This window comes from Prunus dulcis, chromosome 1 (genome assembly GCF_902201215.1).
Source record: "Prunus dulcis chromosome 1, ALMONDv2, whole genome shotgun sequence".
NCBI lineage: Eukaryota > Viridiplantae > Streptophyta > Magnoliopsida > Rosales > Rosaceae > Prunus > Prunus dulcis.
Window position 1 is genome coordinate 10,930,993 of NC_047650.1, and position 19,272 is coordinate 10,950,264.

The window sequence follows — 19,272 nt, forward strand, 5'->3', positions numbered from 1 at the left end:
CTTGTCCACCTTTGGATCAGCCGCTGATGTTGCAGAAGAACCTTTTCCCCGAGCAGATGACTCTCTTGCTTTCTTAGCCTCTGCCAACCTTACTTCCAAAGGAATTTACGACGATGAATCAACTCCACGCTTGAGTGCTTGTGACTTAACAGTTGGATCATAATGGTTGGATGGATGAGCAGACCTCGCACATCGACCTCCGCTCTTCGACTGGTGCAAACGACCCGAACTTCGGAGAGGAAAATCAGCATCTCTTGGCTTCTCAACATGTGAGCTGGACCGTGCACGAACTACGTCGCGGAGCAGATCACGATCTCCAAACTCATCAGCAAGAGGCTTAAGGGGAACATCCCTAATGTTGCGCATACCACCAATCTTCTTGCTATCTACACCAACAAGATGTTTGACGCTGGCAGATGACGAGGGAATAGCTCCTACTTGGGTTTTCTCAGCAGAAGGGAGCCTTGGCTTCTTCCTCAATGGAGACACATTCCTCGCCCGTAAAGAAGTAGCTGAAGTTCTCGAAGACTTGACATCGGCCTTTCTTTTTTGTGGGGGTTCAGTAAAGCACTCATCCTGTTCAGTAAATAGATCATCAGGGTCCAGACCATTCTGCTTCCATATCTCGACATCCTCGGCATGGGGCAGACCACTGTCTTCCTCCCGATACTCGTTGAACAGCCAGTGCCACTCACGAAACTTTCGGGGAATGTTCAAAGCACGGCGGACCTTAGCCATGTCAGGCCCAAGCTCCAATTGCTTGCTGATGTCACTCACTACAAGCAGAAGACAGAAGTTAGTCAGCCACACTTCAAGAAACTCAAATAAAAAGGGAACAGATCATAAATCGCAGAAAGACACACCATAGCAATAAGTGATAGGAACAAGGGGCCGTTGCCAACGTCGCCCTCCCACCGTCCGCTGACTTCCAACACGTCGTCATGCCAAGCGTGATCTCCTTGACTAAGACCGTCGAACAGCTGGACCTGTAGACGCGAACTTGGGCATATCGCTCGAAGTGCCTCACTTCAAAAAAATAAAAGAACTCTCGCACCGTCAACTCCAGCGTAAAGAAACGGCTCAGATTCTCGAAGCACATGATCGCCCGGTAAACGTTGGGAGTACTCTGGCTCGGAGCACACCCCATGGCGCAGAACACCTCCTTGAAGAGCTTCGACAGCGGGAATTTGAAGCCCAGGGAAAAATAAAAAGGAAGGAAGGTAATGATCCTAGCACCAGGATCATTCGCATCCTCGAAAGGATCGTTATCAGTCCGAGACCTCAATAGCTTGACCTGCACTTCATCTGGAATGGCAGAAGCCAAAGCAGCCCGCCATTTTTGGAACTGAGCGTCGGTTGTGACGCGGTGCAAGTTGGCCACGAACTTCTTGCTAGGCACTATGGAGCCTCCCCACAAATACAAAGGCACCTGAGAGCTTGGAGCCTTACTACCTTCTCTGGAAGACATGGTTGGTCAACTGATAGCTGCAAAAAGAAAATTCTACAAGTTAGAATCCAAAAAAAAAAAAAAAAGAGAAAGGTAGCAGCAAAAAAGAAAAAGAAAAAAAAGGGCAGCATCAGAAAAAATAAATAAATAAAGGCCCAGCGCCAGCAGCCCAGCACGAGAAGCCCAGCGCACCCCCAGCTTGAGCCTATCTTGCCAGCGCGCGTTCGGCCCAAGCCCGAGCTCGACGGCCCAGCACGAGCAGCCTGCTTGCCTAGCGCAAGCCCTTCGTGCGCAAGGCCCAGCGCCTTTTCTGCCTCAACTTCGAAGCCCAGCGCCTCCTTCTGCCTTAGGCTTGGCTCTTCCATGCTCTTGCTTCAGGCCCAGTGCACATCTGCTCCAGCCCAGACCAGGTAGCTCCAAGACCAGCATGCGCCTCATGCTCCATTCGATTCCAGCACAAATTCCTCAGCTATTTGTCAACTATTGCTCACGAATTGCAACTCATGCTGGACCATCTCCTTGCTGCCAAAAATCGAAAAAAATATATATATACGTACATATATATTTTTACGAGCTCGACTTACTTGGGATGCACGGCAACTCCTCTCCTCAACAAGCAGTACAAATTCTCCAAAATCTTTCTCAAGCCAGAAGGTAGAGAAGTTAAGTTTGCGATGTGAGAAAGAGTGAAGAGAAACCCTGTATTTATACAGGTTGGACAACCCGGGTCAAGAAGGAATCACAAGCTCATTCCTACTGGGAATCCAACTCCAACAACAGTCAGAAGCCTACACCAATTGGGAATCCGATCGCGAAGGAGTCCAACTCACATAATAAAGCCCAGACACAGTTGGAGAGCCCGAAAAAAATAATTTCATCTCCTACATGCCACACAAGCGCCATGCAGAAGCTGGGGGCATTTGTGGGAGCATATATTTTCGTCTCCAATCAGGGCACGCCACGTGGAAAAGAAGATTATCTCTTAAATTAATTAATTAAACCAGTTTATCTGGCTAATTAATTAATTGGGATAAATATCTTAATTAATATGATATTATCTTTATTTAAATAGATAATATCATTAATTAAGATATTATCCTAATAAAGAGAAGATAATATCATTTAATTCAGATATTATCTTCTTAAGAGATAATATATTTAATTCGGATATTATCAAAGCCGACTCGATCCCTACGAAACCCTAGCCCCGAGGCTCCTATAAATAGACGACCTCATTCATCATTCAAGGTACTTCAGAAAACCTACTCCTTATACCCGAGAAAAATACCTGAAGCTCTCTCTCTCTCTCCACTCTCCATATTTTCTCCACACGGCTCCGGCCACCACATACGGCTCTGGCCACCCAGTTTACACCATACATACAACTCCGTACCCTTTGCTTAGCTATTGTTTTCCTACAAACACTCGAACTAACTTAGGCATCGGAGGGCCTTTAGCCAACACCCCCCGGGTGTGGTCTATTTACTCCAGTCTTTTTTAGAGGAATCGAGGAAGAGAGAGAAGGAAGATCAAAGGTTGAAGGATCTAGAAGTGAATATTCTCCCATGAGTTTATTTGCACAAACAGTGGGTGTGATAGTGGTGGTGGTGGTGGTGGTGGTGTTGGGGGGGTGGCGGCGATGGTTGTGGTGGTGGTGGGGACAACAATGATGATAGTCATGATAAGATGGTGATAGTAGAAGCAGTGAAATTATATCTTGAGAATAAAAATAATATATCTATCAAAATCTCTGGGGAGAAGCAAAGATTTGTCATTGCCTAAAATTAGTCTAATATCAAACAAAATCCTTCACTTTTTGTATTTCCTTTAAAATCAATGAGTTTTTTTAATACGCCCAAACTTTAATAAAGTCCTTTAAAATCGTGATTGAATAAATTTTGAATGGAGTTTAAAAAGTCTGAATTGAATACACCCAGAATTGAATAGACTTCTATAAAATCGTGATTGAATACACCGGAACTTTTAAACTTCTTTAAAATCTTTTAAAATCTAAATTGAATACACTCTCCTAAATTTCGGCCTAAATTAAAGGTAAATTCGTAATTTAATGATTTTTGTTTTTTTTATTTTTTTATAAATAAAATGAAAAACCTCACCTACCCAGCCCCACCCTCGATGCACCTCTACCCTCCTCGCCCCTCTGTCTCGCCCCTCCCATCTAAATTCTAAACCCACCCACATCCACCACATCTAACCCCATCACCATTTTCAACTTAAAGCACACACACAACACTCTTCCCCATAACTCCAAGCTCTCTCTCTCTCTCTCTCTCTCTCTCTCTCTCTCATTTGTATATAGAAGATAGTTCAAGGTTTGAAACTATTACCATATAGTGCATATCAGGCCCATCATCATCAATTACTACAAGAGCACCACCTGTTGGTGCTCCAGTGGACACGATTTCTATCTTTCCCCCAGTATGTATGTGCAATAATGCACTCTCAATTAAATTGCTCAGAGCCTGTCGCAAAGCAGGTTCTTCTATAGCAACATGCAAATTGATAGAGGGGGAAGAGAGAGAAAGGGAAAAGATAGAGGGGAAGAGAGACAGAGAGAGAGAGAGAGACAAAGAGGAGGGGATGGGCGGCGACGCTAGGGTGGGGTGGAGGCGAGTGGCGTTCATGAGAGGGTAGGGTGGGGGTGGGTGGCGGTGAGGAGATGGTGGGCTGCTAGGGTTTGGGGATGAAGATGAGGGATGGGTCATAATATATATATATATATATATATATTTCATTTTTCATATTATTTTCAAACAACTATTTAATACTATTATTGATAGTTTAATAGGGTAATAATTTTATTTTATTTTTGTAAAATTACAAATTTATCCTTAATTTAACGGAAAAGTGGATGGCTATCTTTAAGAGCATTTCCAGTAGCTCGGCCTAGTTCGGGGGGAGGGGGGTGGTGGGTGAGGGAGGGCCCAAAAATTGATTCCAGCAGCTAGGGCTGGCCCGGGCAAGCAGTGGGTCCCATGAGACTAGGTTGGCCCGAAGGCAAGGCCACCCTGCGCGCAAGTAATACGTCTAAATTTTTGGAGAAAATTGCAAGGCAAGGTGCCATGAGAATTGAAATAGACATGAAAACCTAAGAAGGCGAGAGGACAATTCGAGTAGAATATGCAAAAGAAATGGAGTATGTACGCAAAGAAAACATTGAGAAGAAGGATCGGGAAACCATGGCCATGGATACAACTCATATGTCCACTGAAACAAAACAATTTTGGAAGCTAGAATGAAGGGATGTTATGAGAAGAAGACTTTTCCGTGACGATGGAAGCTAAAACAAAGTATTCATCATAATTGCAAATATCATGCATGACTTTATTGAACAAATGAGGTTGCATTCTATATCCCCTTCGAAAATGAACATCAGAGTACAAAGAAGTTGGGATAAAATAATCTTCCAGAATATTCTAACCCCGAGAATGCCTATGTTTGTCCACGTTCGGGCTGCGGCCGACTTGTGAACCATGGCTGCGGCCTTGGTTTTCTTCATCAAGCAAAGTCACTGCTATGACAACTTGTTGATCTAGTTCTCTCTGCACCCTTTTGCCTTCAGCTCGTCTACGCCTTCTTTCTCTAGTTTCTCGCTCTTGCCTCTCCAAGACACTACTCATGTCTGACATTGAGAATGAAGTATGAATTCTAAAATTTGAGAAATGAAAATATAGAAAAGATCTGGTGTGAAAAGTATGAGCTAAACCTCTAGTTTTATAGAAAAATTTAGGCAGATAGAGATGACACGTGAAGCGATTTTAGAGGGTGAAAATCTTATCTGAAATTTGAAATTCATCTTAAATGTGAAATTTATCTGAAATTTGAAACCGAAAATTTTATCTGATTATGAGATATAAATTTTATAATAAATATTGACACGTACGAACCCAAAAATATAATATCCAAATTAATTGTTTAGGAAAAAAATTTTGTGAATTAAACAAAAAAATGAATAGTATTTGCCCTTTTCCATGGCAATGACACATTGCTTTTTGCAATGGCAGCCACTATTCACGTGAATTGTAGCTGCCCCAGCCCCCCTTGCCATGACAAAAGACAAATGGGTGGAGTTGCTCTAAGAATCTTACTGTAGGCCCTCAATTGGTGATTTTTAAACAATTAGAGTCTTTAATTTACTGAAAAAATTATTAAGGTGCTAAATTGACAATATACCAATAGTTCAGAATGCTAAACTGCAGAAAATCCTCGGGAAAATGACATAAAGATACCCCCTTTTTTTCTCGATCTTTACTTCTTGCTCTCAAGAAAAATGATGTATATTATAATTTCTAAGGGAAGCAGGGTAGTAATTTAGATGTTTTACTTATGCAAAACCACTGTCTTTGTTTATATAGAGACATAAATGTACTCATATTAAAGGAAATATTTTTTCTCACTACTTTAACCTAATGTACTTTCATTATTATTTTCAACAATTGACACGAGTCCATGGGCCTAACTATAGTTAACTCTTTGCTTTATATTTATGAAACCATGGTTATGCTCATGAATACGTGTAAAGTGTTGAGAATGATGATGATAATACACATTGGGCTAAAGTGATGAACAAAAATACTCTCTATATTAAATAGTTTAATATGTTATGTTAATATATCATTGAGATAATTCGGTACATTAAGATTGTTTAATGTGAAACTTTATGCCAAACTAATGTAGCTTAGATATGTTTCCATATTTTGCCCCAAACTAAAAAGCTTTGTGAATCACATTCACATGCACTTATGTCAGGCTCCATGGTGCAAACATGACAACAGTTTGAATAAGAAAATTAACTAGCCTTTTTTTTTTTTTTTTCTTTTTCTTTCCTGCAACGCCTGTAAATGTAAAGCTAGTTTGGTCTTGGTCCTTTTGTGACAGCACCTAATCTGTTGCTTCCCAAGGACATTGAATTCAAGTTCAGACCTATCTGCTCAGTTGTCCACCAACAACCACAACCTCTCAAAAAACAAAGAAAGATAATACTAATAAGAGGAAAGTGGCACGCAAGAACTTGTAAACTCAAGTGATTAAGAGTATTTATCCATATATTTTTGAGGTCCTATATCCGATAATCAAGAGGCAATACAACAAATTTAGATTCAGAAAATAACGCAATTCAAAAGCAATAAATGGACCTAGGACATAGACAATTAGTATTCAATCAACATAAAAGAAAAGGAAAAAAAAAAGCTACATTCAATTTAATTTCCTCTTTTGGATTTTGGATATAAATATTCCAACGACCCCAATTCCTTTTTATTATTAAGGTTCAGGGAAGCTAAAATCAAAATGCTTGAATGTACCTGTGCTGATGAATGGGCTCACCAACCACCCTATTGACTAGAAAAACTATCCTGCAACTGGGTATATATATCCCTCTTCCTATATCACTCGTCACGTGACTTTGGTGTATTTAAGTTTTTCTTTCTATTGACTCGAGTATATCACTTGTCAAATGACTACTCAATTACGTGACTCCGGTATGTGTAAGTTTTTCTCTCTATCAATCCAGCCCAAGAGTGGAAGCTGCATGTGGTAACTTCACAAGTTATAACCCCATTTTCAGAATGGTGTCACTACTTCTCCCTATCTGCATGCAAAAAACACTAACAACTGTTGACCTAATCCAATTGCTTTTTCACAAGTTGATACAAATTTTGTGGACAAACAACCTTGAGGGATTAACCCGTTAAGTAAACACGCTATGTTTTGCAAAACACTAATTAGCTAATGTGTTCTCTATCTTTAACATTACTCGAAAGGAAAAACCGTAATCTAGTAAGGACCGAAGGAAAATGGATGCTCTGCATTTTGCACCCAATTGTAACACTGATTGCCCAACAATGCATCTATTTTTCTTGTAGAAAGCCAAATTGAAAAGCATTTGTGAACCATGAAATGGTAGCATGGATGCAAGTTCTAATGAAACCCTATGATCCCATTGATTACCGATAACACCGATAATGAGTATTAATTGATTAAGCATTCCTAAAACAAGAAAAAGTAATTCATCTCATATTCAATGTGTATTGGCAATGGAAATCCACAAATGAGAGTAGAACAAATGAGAGAGAGAGAGAGAGAGAGAGAGAGAGAGAGAGAGAGAGAGAGAGAGAGAGAGAGAGAGAGAGCTGCTTAAATTGAGGATACTGGGCAAAATTCCACATAATTTGATTCAAAAAGAGAGTTCTACACTATTGCAAGACAACAACATGGTTGTGGCAAGTTCTAACTAAACCAACATATCAACCACATAGATTTCTTTCCTTTCAGGAATTAACATAAGCCATGCATGCTCCAAGGTAAAGCCTATCTAGCTTTCAGCTTCTTGAGTCCCAACTTCCTTAGTTGAAACATTTGATTCTTTGTCACTATTGTCACATCCCGGAATCGACTCCGCTGTAGCACGATATTGTTTATGGGAACTCACGAGCAACTTCCCAGTGGGTCACCCATCTTGGGATTGCTCTAGCTTCAACTCGCTTAACGTCGAAGTTCCCATGATTTCGAAGCCAGTGAGCCCCCAAAAGGCCTTGTGCTAGATAAATGTGGGCATGTACATATAAGGGCACTTTCAGCAACTTGGGCAAGGGGGGCGCTGGGCCCAAAAACTGTTTCCAGCAGCAAGGGCTAGCCAGGGCAGATGTTGGGGCCTACGAAACCAGACCAGCCCTCAGGCAAGATGAGCCCGAGTTCAAGCCCAAGTTTGCTGACGTCAATGATGACGTAAGCAACTAAAAAAATACAAAAAAATTCAGATTTTAAAAAAAATAAATACTTAGTCATAGTTTTCACTTCCCACACCAAACTCTATACAAATTTCTCTCATCATATCTCATGTGAATAGTTATTGTCATGGCAATGGGTGGAAACACCACAACCTTTTGCAAGCGTAGCCACTATTCACGTAAATAGTAGCTGTCATAGCCCCCTTGCCATGGAAAAAGGCAAACGGGTGGAAGTGCTCTAAGGCACATCACCCCCTCTCTGTTGGTCGATGTGGGATGTTACAACCATTTCCTTCAACCACAATATATGGGGTCTCTTGGCCTTCTTTTTTATCTCCTAAGACATCCTGCAGCTGCAGCAATTAATAAAATGTTAATTCAGCTCTTGTACTAATTTTTTGACTCCAAAAACACAGCTATAGGTATGAGAACATACCCTCAAGTTTCTAAGACTAGTAGTAACATCTTTTTGCTGCTGCTGAAGAGTGGTCCTCAGTAGTTCTTGGAATTCCTAGTTTCATTTCAATAAATCAATTTAACACAACATTCACATTTGAAAATTAAACTTGGACATCTTGTTTAGCATATGATTAATTACTCACACAGAAGTCATATACATCCCCTTAACAACCGGCCTACACATGAAATCTCACCAATACAATGATTTTTTCTTTAAATTTTTTTTAATAATATTGTTCTAACTATACGTTGTGTGAGCCTCTCTCTAACGTGAGATAAAGGGACCAATTTATGATTGTGTTGGTGTTTTTTTGTTGTTGGAAAATTTGCTTTATTCAAAACAATACAAACATCTTTAAAAAATACAATGGATAACATAAAATAAAACTCGAATACAAGAGACAATAACAAAAACGTAATCTTAAAAAAGTATTCGCGGCCCTAAACCATGATTGGGTTGAAGTTGAGGTCGCATAGGAAGTTGTTAAAGCCCAATGCTACTCTAAAGTTTGTTGTTGTTTTGCCCTCTGGAGTTGTTAGACATAATCTCTATAAATAATATTTTATAGACGCATAAAAACAACCATAATGATAATCGAACGGCTATAAAATTTTGAAAGGTGAGGAAAAAGCAGAACGGCGCTAGTGCATTGCACGGCTGCCCCGCTGCCGCTGCCGGATTTTTTTTATAATTTAGTAAATCAATTGTGTTTTCATTTTGTTTATTTTCCCATAATACCCTCCTCTGGAAACATCGATCGCCAATTGTGTTTCATATTCCCCTTTGCTCCCAACCAGGGGCATTGTCGCCATTCCACTATAAACCAGTCAAAGCCGAGACAACAACAGCACAACAAAATCCCTGTCCCTTTTTTTATTTTTTCCTGAGTCAAATAAAGTAAAACCAAAAGCTAAATTCTTACTTCACTGGAAAGAAACAAAACCAACTAGAGCCTACAATTTGTCTGCTTCCATCTTCCTCCTGTCTGATCTCTCCTCCCAGCTGAGAGCGAGCTGACTCAGTGAGAGGAAATGAGTCAGGAATCGTTCATATACAGCTTTGTGGCCAGGGGCACAATGATCCTGGCCGAGTACACTGAGTTCACCGGCAACTTCCCGGCGATTGCGACTCAGTGCCTTCAGAAACTGCCGTCCTCTAACAACAAGTTTACCTACAGCTGCGATCACCACACCTTCAATTTTCTCGTCGAGGATGGCTATGGTGCGTAATTCAATTCTCACCTTTTAGTTAGCTGATCTCTATCTCTCTGTATCATTTTCTTTTTACTTTCTCTCGGTTCCCAAGAACGAAACACTCTGGAAGCTTGAATTGCATGTGGAAGTAGTTGGATCTAGTGCTAAACAGTACAATTTTGGTATGTATGATCTGGTTGTGCTTGGTTTGTTGCTGAAACTTGAAAAGCAGTGAACTTTTTTAACTGGGTTTTGCTTGGTTTTCTGAGCTTCTCTTAACTTTTGGTTTTTTAGCTGTTTGATTGCTGAGAAATGGAAAAAAAGATTAAAAATTCGAATTTTGAGTTTACTTTTTGAGTTGTTTTGCTTTCCGACACTTTAAAAGAGTTTGTGTTTCAGCTCAGTTTAGTAGGATTAGAAATCAATTGAGTTCTGGCATCTAGCGTTAGTTAAACTGTTCGAAAGAATGGAATTCTATGCAAGTAATTGTAGAATTTTAAGGATGGAAGAAGTACTGATTTAAAGAACACCATTTGATTAATAAAGAATGCGAATAAGCTCGTCCTTGTTTAGATTCTGGAAATTCAACTCCTATTGTGAATTATTATTAATTCACTTTCAACAGAAGAAAAACAAATATGTTATTCTCCAGGATTCGTATCACAGTCCGTTACTTTATGTTCGTTTAGTACTAAAACCTATATATCACATTACACCATGCATCCCATTAGTATGCAGCCTTGAATATAAATGAATCCTCCACAGAGTTTTGAACCCCTCACCTCTCTATAAATAAGTATCTATTAAGGCTTACGAAAATGAGTATCAGTTTGTGGGGGATCAACAGCTTAGTTGATAAGACATATTACCTCACATCTATGGTGGGAGTTCAAATCTCGACTCTAGACTTTTGGCCTCCTTCAAACGAAAAAGGAAAAGTAGTTTCAGTTCTAGCATTGTGCGGTTGTGTCAGTTGGCAATTGAGATTACCTGTGAATTCATGTAAACATAGCACAAGCACATCAGTTTTGTCATTCGGGTCCGGGGGTTGAACCGTTTCAATAGCTAGATGTTTGTTTTTATGATGTTTTATGCCATTACTCTTTGCATACAAATCTTTCATAGAATAAAAGCTTTATGTTATTTCTGAAGCAACCATTAGTGCTAGTTCTTAGTTTCTAGATGAAGTGGTATTTAACGAATGAGTACTGCAATCTGTTATTCTCTTTTGTTTTCTGTATGCGTCTATGTGTGTGTCCAAGTCAATGCACTTTCAGTCAGTAAGTTTTAGTGGGCAATGTATGTGGCATCAAACCTTATATACAGTTTTTTTATGGAATTTGCAGCGTACTGTGTGGTTGCCAAAGACTCTGTTGGCAAACAGATATCTATTGCATTTTTGGAACGAATGAAAGCTGACTTTAGAAAAAGATATGGGGGTGGTAAAGCAGATACGGCTATTGCCAAAAGTCTTAACAAGGAATTCGGGTATGTTCATTCAAGATAGACTTTATGTAATATGTGCAAGTATCTCTATGCTTTTGAGGGCAATTTTCTGTCCAGGTGGTCAACTAAGATGGATTTGTAACTTACAGACCAATAATGAAAGAGCACATGAAGTATATTATCGATCATGCAGAAGAGATTGAAAAGCTATTGAAAGTGAAGGCTCAGGTTTCAGAAGTTAAAAGTATAATGTTAGAGAATATTGACAAGGTAAATAAACCTCGATGAGTTAAACGTGGTTTCTGTTCTCAATTGTAGTGCATATTTTCATTTTTCTTTTAGTTAGTAATTTTCCATCTGCATCAACACTACACGCTTTTTTTGTTTCTGCTAACATACACATAGGTCTAATTAGTGATGTTGCCACAACAAACTTTTCTTTTCTTTAGTAGAAACTGTTTCTTTTAGCATACATGGGCCTCTCCCCTGTTTCTAAAATTTGGCCTCCCTCAACATTTGTAGTCAGAAGACACACTGATCCTCACTAAGATTGAGACAAACAATTAAGAGTAATGCCGTTATCAAAGAACTAAAATGTCTTTATTATCTTTAATCAAGTAAGTTGACGAATTTAGCCTTTAAAAAATCTATGAAATATTTTATAAACCAGACCTATATTAGACTGCTGAGGTCACAATGGATCAAAATCTTCCGGCTAACATTTATTTGTAAAAGAAAAGTACTTGAGAGATATGTGACCCACCAGTTGTGGTGTCAAATGGCTTCATCATGAATGTATGTGATCTATTCATGGTGGTGGTGTGGTACTGTTGGTGTTGGGGGTTTTCTGAGGCTGGTGGAAGTCATCCCATATCTATGGTGGGAGTTCAATTCGCAATAAAAAAGCACGGAGTATCTTGTGGAGATTAACTTTTCCAATAATTCTTTTGGCAAGGGAGTGATCTGCGTTTCAACCCATACCTGCCCAGCTTTTTTTTGAAGGCAAGTTAAGAAGTCTTTTTATATTCTGGCAAAAAAAAAGTCTTTTTAGATTTATTTCACAACCTCTTAAACAGAGGAATCTCAAACTAAGAAGGAACATAAAGATATAGAGAGGCAAGGAGATGTTGCTGGTTTGTTAGTCTATTCTTTGAGTGTGGTTTTGTAGTTCACAGGTTCCATGGATTGTTGGAGAGGGGCTACTGGGGCTTCTGTGATGCTGTATGCGTTGTCATTTGATATCCAGTTAACTATTTAAAATTTACCTTAGTATAATTCTTAGAAACAAATGGGAGGTCCCTGTATTTGTACTATATTGCAGTGGAGTTTGGAGTGATTTACTTGTTTAGACCAAACCATTTAATCCAAGGACCAGAGCATCTGGTGCTGTAACTGGAAGATGATGCTCACTCTGCTTGGAGGTAAAAATTTGCAAACTGAGTGTTTAGTTAAAGAGGAGAGGTAAACTAAGTTGCCCTATGCCACTAGCATTAAATTTTAATTCATTTTTCCTTTAACTAGGCCTGGTGGTGCTGTATGCGTGAGTCTCTTCTTTTTCTTCAGTCAACATCTTGCATGTATCAACCTTGCTTTATTAACTTCATTTCATCATTTTGAAGGTTCCTTTCATCTGTATCGGTTTATTATATCCTACTAACTAGGCAATAGATGTCGCATTTCATGTTAATTCCTCCTGTGCATGTTTTTCAGGCTATTGATAGAGGGGAAAACCTGACTGTTCTTGTTGACAAGACTGAAACCCTTCGTTCTCAGGTAAGTTGAGTCAAGAGAGCAACCCTGCCCGTTTATCTGCCATATATATATTAGTTGAGTACCGAACACCCTTGTTTGTTGCACTTTTCAGGCCCAAGACTACAGAAGTAAGGGGACACAAATGAGAAGGAAAATGTGGTATCAAAACATGAAGATAAAGTTGGTCGTTTTCGGAATCCTGTTACTTCTGGTCTTGGTAATCTGGGTTTCTATTTGTCATGGATTTGACTGCACAAACTAGTAATAATTAGGCACAAAGCTTTGCGTTCAAATTATACCATACATGGGCTTCAACTCAACTTGTGTTGAAGAGGAAGGGAGGAAGGGAGGGAGGGAGGGAGGGAGGGAGGGGAGAGACAGAGATTTCTTACATTCTGGTCTTTATCAAATTGTTCGTTATGTTTCTAGATTTTATTTTAATACAGCAACAATGCGAATGCGGTTTTGGTGATTTTTTATTTTTATTTTTAAAATTTCAGATGACTGATTAGATCAGAAGATCCCTCATGTGTTCCAAAAGAAAATTTTGTGTAAATGTTATACATTTCAATTCACTTCAATTTTTCCTTCCCGACTCTTTAATATACGTAGGGTGACTTTTAGGACTTTTACATATGGGTTCTACAAACAAAGAGTTGGGGAAAACAATATAGTTTGGTAAACCAAATAAATGTTGTTGACGAAAAACGCAATCTGGTTCGTTTGAGACATCCGTTAAAATTAGAACGATACATAGAAGATTAGCATAGTGGGACGATACATAGAAAATTAGCATTGCGAATGATGCATAGAAGATTAGCATGGCTCGTGCGCAAGAATGACGCATGAAAGCATGGCTCGAGCGCAAGAAGGATGCATGAATCGGAAATGGTCCAAAGTTTTTGTTTAGAAAAAAGAAAAAAAAGACAACAAAATGACAATGTCTAGTGAGAGACTGATTAAAAGCGGACAAATATTAATTAGAGTTCTCAACTGAAATGGACTGATTAAAAGCGGACAAATATTAATTAGAGTACTCAACTGAAATGGACTGATTAAAAGTGGACAAATATTAATTAGAGTATTCAACTGAAACATCCGATTCCTTTCATAATCATCATCTTGAGAAAATTTAAGCTTGAAAGAACGGCAGCACAAAACGTCCGAAGGTATAAAGACAAATAAGTACAGCTATAGCCTATAGGTTATGATTTAGAAGCACCATAAGTCATGGCCTGCCAACCACACCACTAAACTCTTTAACTAATCATTTTCTTCTGTAATGTACCGACCTTAAAGTAGTGAAAGAGTCCCATGAAATTAAGGCAGGCGCAGCAGAAGAATATACGGAAGTAAAAGTTTGAAAAACAGGACACTCTACCTCAAAAATTCAAACTCTGGAACACAACTTTTTTGAAACAAAAATTAAAATAAACTAAACTATAATATTAGTATGAAAGGCGTGCTTAGACTGAACTCAAGTCTACATCTCGCCCTAATACTACATCCTAATCAATTGGAAATTTGGCACAGAAAAGTGATTTTAGAGCTAGGTTTCCCTTTTGGTGAGTAGGGTTTGAATTGGGGAGAGACTTAACGAGCCCCTAAGAAACCATGGAACTTGTATATATATATATATATATCATTATTTATATGCATAGTATAAACGACTTAACCAGATGTAGATTAGGTCAGTTAGCCAATACATGTAGTGTGTTAGCGTTCGTCCTCCTGCATTTGAGTTCGATCGAGCTTGATAATGAGTTCATTATTTCTCTTTTCTCTTTTCTCTTTTCTTTAAAAAAATAATAATAATAATTGGGGAGATCGATTAATTGATGAGGCAAAATTGAAACTGTCAGTTTGTTGACATTAGTTAATACAAATATGCAATGCATGTGCTTCCATTTTTCAACATTCCTTTTCTTGCCGAAAGGATAATATATTCAATGTGTGTCGTCCAGTTGGCGCTCTCATACATGTAAGTACATATATATCTTCTTCCAAAATGTTTGACAAGTATTGCATGGCCAATGATGGCATTGATATAACATAAGCTTTGACATTGCCGTCAAAATCAAACTCACATAAGAAGACAGAAAGGATCCCTCTCCCCATCCTTTGTGGATAGGAATCGGATAATATGAAGAAGAAAACAAAGAGCTCCCTTCCCTTGCTAGCTATCATTGATCCTTTCCTCAGTTGGCACTGGATCAATTCATTCATTCATACTTTGTTGCCCTTTGGAATCAGAAGAAGACCATTCATTATTAATTTGAACCAACTGACCACTCAATGAAAAGTCAATTCTAGCCCATTCGAACAAGGGATGGGGGATGGGGGCTTTTTGCCATACGAATGAGAAAAGAGATGAGCTCTATTTTGTGCTCTCTCATGACCCTTCATGTATCATGTGCGCTCGGCCGTACGATCTTTTTGACACATGTTGATAAGCCTCTTATCCACACGAGTTTTTGGTTCCTCTCTCTTCCTTTCGTTTTAGGGTTTGGATAGTAGAAGATCTCTCCTCCATAACGTTCTTTAAAGCAAATGTTGCTTGGAGGACATGCATGGCAAATTGGCAAATTGGCAAATTGGCAATGGCATGATCATGTATGGCTCCAAAAACTCTGGATTAATTCATGCATGGCCATATATCTCGGAAATGTGTAGGAGAATGTTAGTAGGAAGAAGTAAATTGCGTAAGAGTTTGGGAAGAACGATATTATAATAGCCTATTAGGGTAGGGCTCGAGGTCCTCCCTCCTCAGGAGGCTATATTCCACTACTTTTTGGTGTCCCCTAATATCTTTGTCCCTACTTTTTTTAGTAAGGGACCCATGTGTCGTACCGAACTATCATAAATAATGCTGGGTATATCTAATTATCGCAATATTTGGTGAGCAAAATTAATGAGTGTGTAGCAACTCTAACTGTCTTGCGTCTTTAAATTCAGCTTTAACTATTTGAACTCAACTTTCTAAACTTAAAAACAAAATTTGAGTCCAAAACTCAAAAAATCTGTTTAGTAGACTTAGTTTTGAAAACCTAAACTAAAAGATAACTCAAAATCACCCAAATACTTGAAAACAGACAAAATCTGTTCTTCTGTAATTTTTTTCTTCGAGAAACTATTTTCAAGTTGCGTACCAAACAAGTTTTTGAATCTTAAAACATGAATTTTAGAACTCTTTGTTTTTAAAGTTTTTGAGTTCTTACTTAGATTACCAAACTCCACCTAACACTTCATGTTAATATATATGCTAGGTCAAAACAATGCTTGCTTTATAGGATGAGACAGAGCTTTCAAGAGGAAAATTTATCACTCTCTTCGTTTTAACATTTTCTCCTGAAGGATTGGATTACCTATATTCTTTGCTCCTTGAGTTGGACAAATTTCAATTTCGATTTCTGGGAAAATTTTCCGTTTCGAGTAAAAGAATATTTCAATTTCCCTAAACCCCAGATAAAGTTTCGATATTTCAAGAAAATACTTACTTTTGTCTCACCCAAAATTAGCTACTTGCTGACTTGCATGTCCATGGCTTTGTATTTTTCCACTTTTGGGCTAGGAAAAACTCAATAATTGCCTCTCACTTGTTTGATTTGTGTAGGGTAAGTTGGGGATTTCAATGAATTTTCTCTGGGCGGATAGAACTGGCCAGTTGTGTATACACACGTGGTGGCACCACGTTGTTGGTAAGCAAAGCAAATGGTTGGCCTAAACGTGATCCACTTTCTCGCATTCCCATTTTTAATTTTTAATTTTTAATTTCTGTTTGATCTAGTTTTTCATATTTTTGCCCAATTGATTTGGCTTTAAGGTTTTTTTTTTTTTCCTTTCTTTCTTATATTGGTGTTGATTCAACCCACAAGTTTGCTAGAAGGGATGTGCTCCACACTATTTCTTATCTTTCTCTATGTAGTTTAGTATTGTATACTATCAAAAAACGTATAATAATGTACAAACAAATTAGGAGACGTATCGTTGCCCCCTCATCCCCTCTCTTAGTCCATGCCAATCAGCATGCATTTCTCCAAGCAAAAGGTCTGGCTCCTTAAAATTGAGGAGGAATTCCTTCTTACAATCAATATGGTTTTGACACGTGTAAACTTTTTTATTTTTTATTTTGTTGTTGTTGTTGTTGATGAATTTCCCAATTGTCAAAACCCCATTGGTTTTAAGGAGAAGCTCCTCCTTAATTTTAAGGATCCAAGTTAGGAAAAAATTTGGCTCCTTAAAACTGAGGAGGAACTCCTCAAAACAAATGGAGTTTTGACACTTGTCAAACAATTCTTTTGTCTTTTATCTTTCGAATTCCTTTAACCTTTTTTCTTTTGGAATTTAATAAATGTCAAAATCCCATTTATTGTGAGGATGCGCTCCTCCTCAGTTTACATGTGATGTACCTGGAACATATAAAAATTTCTCCAATTTTAAAGAGCCAAACTATCCTCCAACATAAATCCTATAGAAAGATAGAATTCATGTATCTTACCTATTATGTTTTCAAACTGTCTATAGAAAGGAAAGAACATCACCAACATAATTTTCATTTAGTTTAAATTTCTTCCTCTTCTAGTTAGAATTTTATTAATAAGGGGCATGGAAATTGCTGGCTCTTCTGATTCTTTCCAAGGAAACAATAGGGCATGTAAAATAAATAAATAAAGAAAACCCATCAAGAATAGAGACCCAATTTTCATTTCACAATGATCCTTGATTAATTATAAAATTCAATTTGTACATAACCACAGCACCCAGTAAGCAAACCCTAAACTAAAACCCAATTAAATTTCACTTATAAGCCAAACCAAATCAAACCAAACCAAACCAAACTAAATCAAACTAAACCAAACCAAAATTCAAAAGGGAACCCCAAATCAGAAAAAAAGAAAAGAAAAGAATACATAAATTATATATTAACAGACAATTAAGTCATCACCAAGCACATGCAGCAGGGTAGCTATATATAACAAGTAGCAAGGAAGGACTACATCTACATGTCCCTCACTTCAAACACATTGCGGTTTTTAACAACGATGTCATACATGTGCATGGACTTGAACTTGCTGAAATCCTTGGGGAGAGAGATGAGATGGACGGTGGATCTTTTGTGGAACTGGAGAAGGTCTGGGTCGTCGTAGTACCGCTCCCAACCCAGCGACAACAGCTTGCGCTCGAGCACGGCGTAGGAGCTGATCACTTCCTCACTTGGGGTGTGGACCAGCACCTTGCGCCTGGCGTTGGAGCCCTGCATGGAATCCGCCCCGTCCACGAGTCTAACGACGCCGTTCTTGAAAACCCAAACCCCAGACATGTTTGATGATCAAGAGCTTAATTAAGTAAGAAGGCAAAAAGCTGGTAGTGAGTGAGAGAGGAGGAGAGAGAGTTGTTATGAGCGCAATTGAGCCTGGAGATGTAGTGTATATATATAGGAGAGAGATGAGATGGAAAATGTGATGTGGTTAATTTATTTTTTTTATAATTTAGGAGAAATAAAATTATGGGCATGTTTGGATGTGGTTATAGTGGGGTAAGGTGGGGCCCTGGTCTTAGCCAGGATACAATAGGGGTCATGGTGTTTGGAACATGCAGCCATGGACCAGTACCAATCACCTATCTAAGTGTGTGTGTGGGCATATCTCATATATCCGCTAGGAGAGAATCCTTGTTTTTTTTTTTTTTTTTCCTTTCTTCTTTTTGTTTTTGTTTTCTTTTAAGGCTTTAACCCCACATTGGGAATCTTTGTTTTGTTCGTGGAAAAAATATTAGGATGGAGACTAGTTATTCTCGAGAGAGCTGGCTAGCAGACTAATAGAAAATGATCATGACTTTCATATTATTTGTGGATTCAATTGTGGGCATAAAAAAACACATATAGCTATCACTATTTGTAAGCTGCCGACGGATTAACTCTGCGGATGTTTGCACGCGGGCATCGGTTAAAGGCAGTTTGATGTTGATGGTTTTGAGTTTTCAGTGAGAGGGTCTCATATGCATGCATGATGTAACTCAATTAGCTAAGGCTACATCATTTACCTTGGAAGGTGGAATACTTTGAATTGGGGATGATGAAATTTACTTTGTGACACGTATATTCCATCTTCAAAAACAAAACGAATAACGGAATTTATTATCAATTTTAAAAAAACACAGCGAATAACGGAATTTATTATCTTATGATGTAGATCAAATTACATATGTATAGTAGGAGTAATGTTC

At 38.5% G+C, this 19,272-nt stretch overlaps 2 protein-coding genes across 2 annotated transcripts; one reads left to right on the forward strand and one right to left on the reverse strand.

The window, feature by feature from the left end:
* The first annotated feature begins 9,532 nt into the window (after positions 1-9,532).
* Positions 9,533-13,411, forward strand: LOC117637995 (vesicle-associated membrane protein 724). Its single transcript, XM_034373083.1, has 5 exons — positions 9,533-9,877; positions 11,196-11,337; positions 11,445-11,565; positions 13,006-13,068; positions 13,160-13,411. The coding sequence occupies exons 1-5, from the start codon at positions 9,688-9,690 to the stop codon at positions 13,307-13,309; spliced, it is 666 nt and encodes a 221-aa protein (XP_034228974.1). The 5' UTR covers positions 9,533-9,687; the 3' UTR covers positions 13,310-13,411.
* Positions 13,412-17,737: 4,326 nt separating this feature from the next.
* On the reverse strand, positions 17,738-18,433 carry LOC117638015 (flowering-promoting factor 1-like protein 3). Its single transcript, XM_034373101.1, has one exon. It carries the CDS (start codon positions 18,365-18,367, stop codon positions 18,047-18,049), a length of 321 nt encoding a protein of 106 aa, XP_034228992.1. The 5' UTR covers positions 18,368-18,433; the 3' UTR covers positions 17,738-18,046.
* Positions 18,434-19,272: the final 839 nt, after the last annotated feature.